The 10,457-nt window shown below is 39.7% G+C and overlaps 1 protein-coding gene across 1 annotated transcript in view; it reads right to left on the bottom strand.

The window, feature by feature from the left end:
• Positions 1-1,015: 1,015 nt before the first annotated feature.
• Positions 1,016-10,457, bottom strand: part of fer1l4 (fer-1 like family member 4) — a gene marked incomplete at its 5' end in the record, with an annotated part of 31,209 nt that continues 21,767 nt past the window's right edge. The window contains 13 exons of the mRNA XM_079844751.1: positions 1,016-2,289; positions 2,394-2,494; positions 2,605-2,906; positions 3,002-3,243; positions 3,413-3,511; positions 4,696-4,781; positions 4,993-5,174; positions 6,416-6,570; positions 6,859-7,029; positions 7,259-7,386; positions 9,837-9,953; positions 10,064-10,198; positions 10,322-10,425. Coding sequence (XP_079700877.1) covers positions 2,109-2,289; positions 2,394-2,494; positions 2,605-2,906; positions 3,002-3,243; positions 3,413-3,511; positions 4,696-4,781; positions 4,993-5,174; positions 6,416-6,570; positions 6,859-7,029; positions 7,259-7,386; positions 9,837-9,953; positions 10,064-10,198; positions 10,322-10,425 — 2,003 coding nt within the window. The 3' untranslated portion in view covers positions 1,016-2,108. The remainder of the gene's footprint in view (positions 2,290-2,393; positions 2,495-2,604; positions 2,907-3,001; positions 3,244-3,412; positions 3,512-4,695; positions 4,782-4,992; positions 5,175-6,415; positions 6,571-6,858; positions 7,030-7,258; positions 7,387-9,836; positions 9,954-10,063; positions 10,199-10,321; positions 10,426-10,457) is intronic.

Genomic DNA, 10,457 nt, shown 5'->3' with positions numbered 1-10,457 from the left:
AAAATGAAAGTGACAGTCCAAGATGAACATAAAATGGATCTCCTTACAAAAAAATCCTACGCCGCATCATGGTAATGAAATCAGATGGTACCATATTCAGATGATTACCATATTCATGTACCAACATGGTACTCCAAGGTATTTTAAAGAATACATTTAAATCAGCATGAAACGGAAGTTACGATAGCATTTTCTTCCCCAATTGTGAAGTATATTGTGAAACTGCTTCTCGAACTAAAACATTTTTAGGCACCTGCAAACGTTATCAGAGAAGAGATGAGGGGAAGTTATTCTGATTAAACATTACGAGGGCACATGAATTAAAAACATATGAACATGCATGAGTTAATTGTAATAAATACTGCAATATTCCATTAAAAAAACAAAACAAGAATTGTCCATTTTGATTTCATTGTGACTTTAAGGTTCACTTCTTGGTCATTTTTTGTTACATATCGTCCATTACATTATGGTATGCTGATGTATAGATCCATCACACAGGAGCATAACCATGGAAACCATGGATATTATTAAGTGATCATTTGCATGTCCATTAGCTGCCAGTTTTTAGTTGTATTCCCATGTGACAGTCAAGCATCACTGGTACATTCTATATAATTACCCTTCTCATATCACAGGCAATTATCTCACATGAGTGGGTTTAGATCATGTACTGCGAGATCAGCCAGGAGTGCTGTGTTAGAGGGAAGATAGTTAAACACATAATTTACTATTATTAAAGCATGTTTTATATTATTACTTTGTATGAGAAAAACAGAATAAGGTCTACTGAACAGGTCAAGCAATATTGTTGCCAGGCTGGATGTCATTTATCAAATCTTCTGCAATGTATCTGTGATGAATAGGATTCTGTCATGAACCTCAATCTCAAATGGCTAAATCCCTGTGTAAATCTACCTGATGTTTCTTATCAACCTCTACAAACTATAAATCTCGACATACAGTATGAAAATATTAAATCCTGACAGCCTAGACATAAATCAAACAGATTTTTCAGTTCATTACAAGATCATTTATTTATGCAATTTACAAGGTTTTCTTAAACAACCTGTAATATCATTAACAGTTCATTGTTGAAACATTTCCAGAATATATTAAAATATATGTATTGAAGCTGCTGTCGTAACTCTTTTTGTGTTCAAGATATACAAAAATTATATAATGAGAATGTACAACATGAATCCATTTTCCAAACCGTGTTTTTGTCTTACCCTGAATCCTTATGGTACACTTATAATAAGTGTTTATATTGGGACTATTTCAGGCCGGTCTGGTAGGAACCGCTGCGGAGGAGCACAGTCCCTGCGTGACTTGCCATAGACATAAACAGAGAGAAGTAGCTCCGGCTGCAATGTTCTTCCGCTAGACGCATGCAGTTCTGTTTATTAACCGCTATAGAGCGCAAAAAGTTACGGACTGCAGCTTTAAAATTATTACATTAAAAGGCAGTTCAAAAGCTTGGGGTGTGTAAAAACTTTTTTATGGTTTTGAAGTCTCTTATGCTCACCAAGGCTGTATTTATTTGATCAAAAATACCGTAAAACTGCAATGTTGTGAATGTAAAATAGTATTACAATTGAACTATTTTTTTATATATTTTAAAATTGTATGTATTCCTGTGATGACAAAGCTTAATTTTCAGCATCATTACAGTCTTTGGTGTCATGATGATCCTTCAGAAATTATTTTAATATGCTGACTTGGTGCTCAACATTTCTTATTATTATCAATATAACAGTTGTGTTGTTTAATATTTTTGTGGAAACCGTGATGGTTTTTTCCAGGATTCTTTGAAATAGAGAATCAATAGAAATCTTCTGTAACAAAGTCTTTTTTGATCAATGCTTGATAAATGAAAGTATTAATTTCTTACTGACTCCAAATGTTTGAACAGTAGTGTACATTGAATCATAAAACATTAAATTGCACTGAATTTATTGACAGGCAATTGTTTGTATTGTTAAAGTGTTATTCTAGAGATTACAGCATATGTCTTTCCTATTACAATAAAACAATGGCTATGTACACGAGTATCATTATTTCCCCTGTCGATCCATGCATTTCTGTTTATGTGCATTTCCACCTTCTCATCCATTAACAATAAGCTGGCTGATGTGTGAAGGCATAGTGTAGAGGATGAGGAAGAGGAACACCCCCAGGATAACCAGAATGATCAAAGCAATGATGTACTTCTTGTACTTCTTCCAGATGAAGTACACAAAGGTCTTCAAGGGATTCACAAACCAGTTGAAGGAAGTCTTAGGGCGGCTTAAGGGGACAAAAACGTATTTATGTAGCACATTTTAGCAAGCACACAACTCAAATAAAAAGATGCAAACTTGAAATTATATAAATGCATTTTAGGCCCTTACTTTGGTTTGTCCAGAGGTTCGGGTTCTTTGCGTGCTTTTCCCACAGGGTTCTTCTCTGCTTCTTCAGCTGTCACTAAGTGGAACTCTGCCTCTACTTTACCCTGCAAACCACAGAAATGAACGAAGGGTTTGAGTCTACCTTTACAACGTGAACAAGTGTGTTACTACATTCATTGTACACAATGTTGGTGCATTAAAGAAGTGCTTGTACCATTAAGAGGAAGGTGTTTCCACTGTTGTCCACAAATTGCAGATCTTCTGGTTTCATGCTGCTACGCTTGCTGGACTTCTTTTTCTTCTTCTTCTTGTTTTTCTTCTCTTCTTCTGCCTCTCTCTCCTCTCTCTCGATGTCCTCCTGGCTCTTTAGTTTGATAAGCGGCCACCAGCCCTTCATCCTCTTGCTGCGGAAGATGGAGAAGCGAGGGCCAGCCTTGTCTTTGGCCATTGTGATGCTGCATTGCTCTGATGATTTTGCAGCACGGACCATATCGCTGAGACGCAACTCTATGGATCCTAGCCACAACAGTTGGAAAGGAATTCCTGTTTTTACTGACTAACAAGAAAATGTAAGTAGATTTCATACATGACCAGTGACTAAAACCACTAACCCAAGAAGTCATTGGAACCGATGCGGTCATAATCCCAGACCTGTAGCACCAGAACAGCCGGCTGGCGGAACTCAGTCTCCTCGAGGGCGAACAGGGACTCCTTCTTCTTGTAGATGACCTCCTTCTCCGTTGGAAGATAGTCAAAGTGGAAGACAAAGCGCCAGTTGAAGTTGCCTTCACCAGTGAGGGAATTAAAATGCACGTCTGTCTCCTGTTTCTCATCATCCAGACCTTTAATCCAGCTGGTGAATGCAATGCACATAAATAAAATTCAAAACAAACATACATCTACTGACCCCAAACCTTTGAACGGCAGTGTTAGTTTTTTATAGAATATAGTTATTGAATTTTATATGAGAACTGTAACGTGGTATCAAAGAAGCTTTCGTTTATTTTCTTGTGCATCCTGACCCTTTAACATAGATGTCACTTGATGGCTCTCCAGTGAAAGGATTGACATCATCCAGTACAACATCGTCAGTATTCCAGATGATCACACGCAGTTGATAACTAGAGACAGAGGGTTAAATACTCTCTCATTACACAAATATAACCAACAAGATGTAAAAAATTAAAAGAGCAGACTGATTATTCTTGAGAGAGATGTAGGAAGGAATCTTCTTTAATTCTCTATATTTAGTCTTTTTGGTGAGGTTTGAACATGACATCAAAATGGTCATGCTCACTAAGAGCCACTATATATATATATATATATATATATATATATACACCGATCAGGCATAACATTATGACCTAATATTGTGTTGGTCCCCCTTTTACTGCCAAAACAGCCCTAACCCGTCGAGGCATGGACTCCACTAGACCCCTGAAGGTGTGCTGTGGGTATCTGGCACTAAGATGTTAGCAGCAGATCCTTTAAGTCCTGTAAGTTGTGAGGTGGGGCCTCCATAGATCAGAGTTGTTTGTTCAGCACATTCCACAGATGCTCGATTGTATTGAGATCTGGGGAATTTGGAGGTCCAGTCAACACCTCAAACTCGTTGTTGTGCTCCTCAAACCATTCCTGAACCATTTTTGCTTTGCGGCAGGGCGCATTATCCTGCTGAAAGCGCTTGTCAGACCAGGCCACCTTCTTCTATTGCTCCATGGTCCAGTTCTGATGCTTACGTGCCCATTGTTGGCACTTTAGGCGGTGAACAGGGGTCAGCATGGGCACCCTGACTGGCCTGCGGCTATGCAGCCCCATACTCAACAAACTGCGACGTACTGTGTATTCTGACACCTTTCTATTAGAACCAGCATTAACTTCTTGAGCAATTTGTGTAACTCGTCTGTTTGATCGGACCACACGGGCCAGCCTTCGCTCCCTACGTGCATCAATGGGCCTTAGCCGCCCATGACCCTGCCGCCGGTTCACCACTTTTCCTTCCTTGGACCACTTTTGATACCTACTGACCACTGCAGACCGGGAACACCTGGAGATCTGGAGATGCTCTCACCCAGTCGTCACTCAAATTCTTACACTTGTCCATTTTTCCTAACACATCACCTTTCTGGTTATAATGTTAATTTGCTGCCATAAAATATCGCACCCACTAACAGGAACCGTGATGAAGAGATAATCAGTGTTATTCACTTCAACTGTCAGTGGTCATAATATTATGCCTGATTGGTGTGTGTGTGTGTGTGTGTATATATATATTGTATTCAGTTTAATGTGATATCTTGATTACCTCTCTGGAAGTCTAGGTTTGATATTAATAGGTGGTGGTGGAGGTACATCTACAGGAAACATGTCAATCCACATGTGAACATAACCCTGTCAGGTGAAAGGCAAAGACATAAGAGATTATTTCGCAACTACATAGTAATTTGACTTTATGAAATACATCTTTAATTGGAGAATATCAGATCAACGACTCAAACTTCGGTACATGAACACTACATTACTAACAACAGCTCCAACTTTGAATAGTGTAAGTGAAGATTTAATCCAGGCTAACTAGTAATTGTGTGTGATGGAGTCTGACCTGAGGAAGACCTGGCTTTTCCGCGCTAAGCAGTGAGCGGACCTCCACATGCTCAGGAACCAGAGGACACGCTCCCTCACAGAACTCTCTCATCTCCTTCCAGCGCTGGAGGACACTCAGAGCTTTATGCTCATCCAGCTCTGCGTAGTCTTCCTCTGTCTTCTTATTCTTCTTAAGCAATTCTGCAGCACCCAAGTCTCATATTAATAATCTGTTATTCATAAACTGATACATCCAACATGGTGTTTATGGGTGCATTGACTAAATATGCAAATGCACCATATATTTTATTAAAGGGTTAGTTCACCCAAAATTAAAATTCTGTCATTAATTACTTACCCTCATGTCGTCCGACACCCGTAAGACCTCCGTTGATCTTCGGAACACAAATGAAGATATTTTAGTTGAAATCTGATGGCTCTGAAAGGCCTCCATTGGCACAATGCATGGTTCACTCTCAAGACCCTTAAAAGGTACTAAAGACGTTGTTACAAAGTCCATCTCACTACAGTGGTTCTATAATAACTTTATGAATCGGCGAGAATAGTTTTTGTGTGCAAAAAAACCCTAAATAACGACTTATATAGTGATGACGATTTCAAAACACGGCATCATCAAGCTTCGAAGCGTTATGAATCAGTGAGTCGAATCATGATTCGGATCGCGTGTCAAACCGCCAAACTGCTGAAATTTGGCGATCCAAACTGCTGATTCGACTCACTGATTCATAACGCTTCGAAGCTTGATGATGCCGTGTTTTTTTGCGCACAAAAACTATTCTCGCCAATTCATAAAGTTATTATAGAACCACTGTAGTGAGATGGACTTTGTAACGACGTCTTTAGTACCTTTTAAGGGTCTTGAGAGTGTAAAGTGCCATTGTGCCAATGGAGGCCTTTCAGAGCCATCAGATTTCAACTAAAATATCTTCATTTGTGTTCCGAAGATCAACGGAGGTCTAACGGGTGTCGAACGACATGAGGGTAAGTAATTAATGACAGAATTTTCATTTTTGGGTGAACTAACCCTTTAATGAATAAAGATTTTATTATATATGTGTGTGTGTGTGTGTGTGTGTGTGTGTGTGTGTGTGTGTGTGTGTGTGTGTGTGTGTGTGTGTGTGTGTGTGTGTGTGTGTGTGTGTGTGTGTGTGTGTGTGTGTGTGTGTGTGTGTGTGTGTGTGTGTGTGTGTGTGTGTGTGTGTGTGTGTGTGTGTGTGTGTGCGTGATCAGTATAAAAAGGCAAATATAGGGTTTAATGTCGTAAAACAATAAAAGGATGTGAATGTTTGATTTATAGCCCCTATATCTGTTTTGAGCCAAACTCAAATTTTCTTTCAGAAAACAGGGAAACTGTTTATTTTTGTATTAGATGAAGGTGCTTTATAACCTTTATTTTAAATGAATAAAAATGTAATTTCCACCTTCTGGAAAAGCCTCAATGGGAACTTTGAAGATCTTGTTGAGAACTTTAATTTCAGACTCCCGGTACTCTGGAGATGGAATCCCATTTTTGCGGCAGAGCTCCAATAATATCGCAGTGGGTTTCTTGGCATCTCTCCATTTATTATAGCCATCCCTGAAATCACAAGACAGTCTAATCTGATTTAACCTGTAGAGAGTCAAATGAAAATCAGGCCAAAAAACGGCATGATTTGTCTCAGTCTAAAACGCTGCAGCTGCAAACAATCAACTGAGAGCTCTCCAAATGTGAGCTTTAAAGCAGTCGGTGAGCTTTCAGAAATTCGGATGATGATGAAGACAATAATGACAACGACAGTAGTGGTCACGACAAAGATAATAATGCTAATCATCATTATAATCATCATTATCACCATCATCATCAGAGGCTAAAGCCATTACCCACTTATCATAATGAATGGCCAGGCCACACCCGGCACGGTGGCGGCTGAAGAAACGGTTCTCCAGGTCCACGCGGGTCTCGCCAATCAGGTCATCAGAGCCCACAAGGTCATGGTCAAACACATACAGCGTGAGCTCTGTCTCCAAAGGGAAGGACACGGTCAGCTCGAACACTCTGTGGGGAGACGAGGGCGCAGCACATCAAATCAGTAAACAAATCTGACAATGATATCATACACTATTATAGTTTTCAGATGCCAATGTGCATGTGAGTAAAAAATACAGGCAAATCCTCAACGAATGCTATTTATTCTTAAAACTTAAAGGCGGAGCTTCTATTCTTTCAGCCAGCGTACTGAGCGCTGTAGTTTCACCCATTCATGTTGTGAATAGACGGCACTTACTCTCCAAACACTGGGTTCAGTTGTTTGGGAATGTAGCGATCTTTGCTGTCCATTTGCTGCTTGCCAACCTTTACCACCACATAGGGGTCTGCCTTCCCATTTGGGTCTGTGGGTGCCAGATTGGTTGCCTTAGGGTTCACAAGGAAAAGCATAAACAGTTAATTTGGGTAAATGAACAGAAAATACAGAGAGACGTGAGGGAAAAGACTGCACCATCGGGATGCATGCAACGTGTATATAATTGTGATACATGCAGAACTATTAAACTGCAAAATTTAAAAGGTTGCCATGTTACGGAAGTAGCGACAGATCTTTTTTTCTGTATTGTGACACAGCATAGTGGAACAGATTATCGGAAAAGATAGAAATGGAGGGTGAGACTTAAAGGGTTAGTTCACCCAAAAATGAAAATTCTGTCATTAATTACTCACCCTCATGTCGTTCGACACCTGTTAGACCTCCGTTCAACTTCGGAACACAAATGAAGATATTTTTGTTGAAAGCTGATGGCTGAGAAAGGCTTCAGATAGGCCTCCATTGGCATTCAGTACATTTACACTCACAAGACCCATAAAAGGCACTTAAAACGTCGTTACAAAGTCTATCTCACCACAGTGGCTCTACAATAATTTTACGAAGCGACGACAATAGTTTTTGTGCGCAAAAAAAATTCAAAATTACGACTTTATTCAACCTCTTCTTGTCTTCCGTGTGTGCCTCCACGACGCATGCGCAAGAATATGACGTAGCGCCGGTGTTCGGAATCCATGGAATGCACACTTTAGTCCCATTTTGAGAACTACGCCGAGACCTAAAGCACGATCAATGTAGAATCCAACAGCTTAGATACACGCGTCTTCCTCTGCTTGTAAACAAATCGCTTCTGGGTCATGTGTCCGAACGCCGGATCTGCGTAATATTCTCGCGCATGCGTCGTGGAGGCACACACGGAAGACAAGAACAAGTTGGATAAAGGCGTTATTTTGATTTTTTTTTTGCGCACAAAAACTATTGTCATCGCATCGTAAAATTACTGTAGAGCCACTGTGGTGAGATGGACTTTGTAACGACGTCTTAAGTGCCTTTTATGGGTCTTGTGAGTGTAAATGTACTGAATGCCAATGGAGGCCTATCTGAAGCCTTTCTCAGCCATCAGCTTTCAACAAAAATATCTTCATTTGTGTTCCGAAGATGAACGGAGGTCTTACGGGTGTCGAACGACATGAGGGTGAGTAATTAATGACATAATTTTCATTTTTGGGTGAACTAACCCTTTAATTCTATGAATCGGTTGTTGATTGGATGGTGGCAGATCTAGATGTGAGCTTGTAGATGATTGTTAGAAAGGGGTGGGATTTATCACAAAATTATTAGATAACACCAGCACACATCACCAGAAAGACGTCAGCCGGTTCACCAAAAGATCGACATTTTAATTAAAAAAATTCAGGTCAATATATACAATACAAACTGTGGTGCACTGTGTATTCTGACACCTTACTATCAGAACCAGCATTAACTACTTGATCAATTTGAGCTACAGTAGCTCGTCTCTTTGATCGGACCACACCGGCCAGCCTTCGCTCCCCACACCGGTTCACCACTGTTCCTTCCTTGGACCACTTTTGATAGATACTGACCACTGCAGACCGGGAACACCCCATAAGAGCTGCAGTTTTGGAAATGCTCTGACCCAGTCGTCTAGCCATCACAATTTGGCCCTTGTCAAACTCACTCAAATCCTTACGCTTGCCCATTTGTCCTGCTGCTAACACATCAACTTTGAGGACACAATGCTCACTTGCTGCCTAATATATCCCACCCACTTACAGGTGCCATGATGAAGAGAGAATCCGTATTATTCACTTCATCGGTGGTCATAATGTTATGCCTGATCAGTGTACACTACTATTCAAAAGTCAATAGTTGGAACATTATAGCAGTGATTATTGTGCTTCTAGTATGTTTGGTGCACCTCTTGGTGGAAATAACATTGTAACATTTATTTCCATCAAGAGGTGAATCAATTTTTGGTCAAGATCTTTTATTGACAATGCAAGAGTTAAGCACTCTGTAAAGTCTCCTCCAGCACATCCCAAAGACTTTCAATGAATTTAAGGTCTGGACTCAATTCATGTGTGAAAATGATTCTTCATGCCCCCTCCCAACCATTCTTTTACAGTTTGAGCCTGATCAATCTTGACATTGTCATCCTGGAATATGGCCATGATGTGTCTTCCTACATGGTTGTTTAAGAAATGAAAAGCTACACACTCCATCAATTAGGGTTAGAAGAACTGTTGCCAAACATATAACATGCTAAAAACCTAATAATCACTGCAATTATGATCCAATCATTGACTCTTAAGCATTTGCCTATTAAAATCCATGTATATAAACATGAATGGATAAAATGTTCATAATAAGATCAATATGCAATATGCATATCAACATGCATTTAGAAAATACATAGGATGAATTTCCGTTTCATATGGACTTTAAAAGAAATCTAAAATATACACTTTTAAACAATCTAAAATCTAAAAATAAAAAAAAGTTTTTTATAACTGATACTCACTTTTACTACATACACCCTCACAAGGACTTTGATGGGTACATTTTTGGGAGTCGCATTGGTGATCTGACAGTCTGCGTCCTCGTCTTCGGGAGAGATGGGGTAAATCAGAAATGATCCCTGCAATGGAGCACAGCTCTGGTTTAATCTCTAATCCTCAACTTCCTTCATGCTTGCTGTCACATTGTTGAAGTAAGGCATGAGAGCTTGCCTCATATTTCATATCTCACCTTATATTTACCCATATATCTCGTACTTTCATCTTCCTCTTCATCATCCAGGCTGGATTTGCCTTTGTAGACAGGAAATATGTGCAACCAATCCATGAACTGACTAAATTCATTTTCCAGTTCAGACTTGTAAAGCTGGGGAATGAATTAAAAAAGGCAGAAAATGTGTACTGCAAACTGTTTTAGTTGGTCTAAGAACGGAAACAAAATCATGTAAACACATTGAAATGTTTCTGCAGTTTGAAGAATATGTCAAACCTGTAAGATGGAAATGTTCTTCCTCTTTGGAGCAGGAGGCTCTATTTCGATCACAGCCTCATCATCCTCTGCCTCTAGCGCAGATATGGTCAGTGGTGCTCCATCTGCAAAATGGGACATTACATTGATGCTTTGA

The sequence above is a fragment of the Gobio gobio genome (assembly GCF_949357685.1).
Source record: "Gobio gobio genome assembly, chromosome: 19".
NCBI classification, from domain to species: Eukaryota; Metazoa; Chordata; class Actinopteri; order Cypriniformes; family Gobionidae; genus Gobio; species Gobio gobio.
Note: the sequence above shows the minus strand (reverse complement) of the source record. Positions and strands in the feature narration are given on the sequence as shown.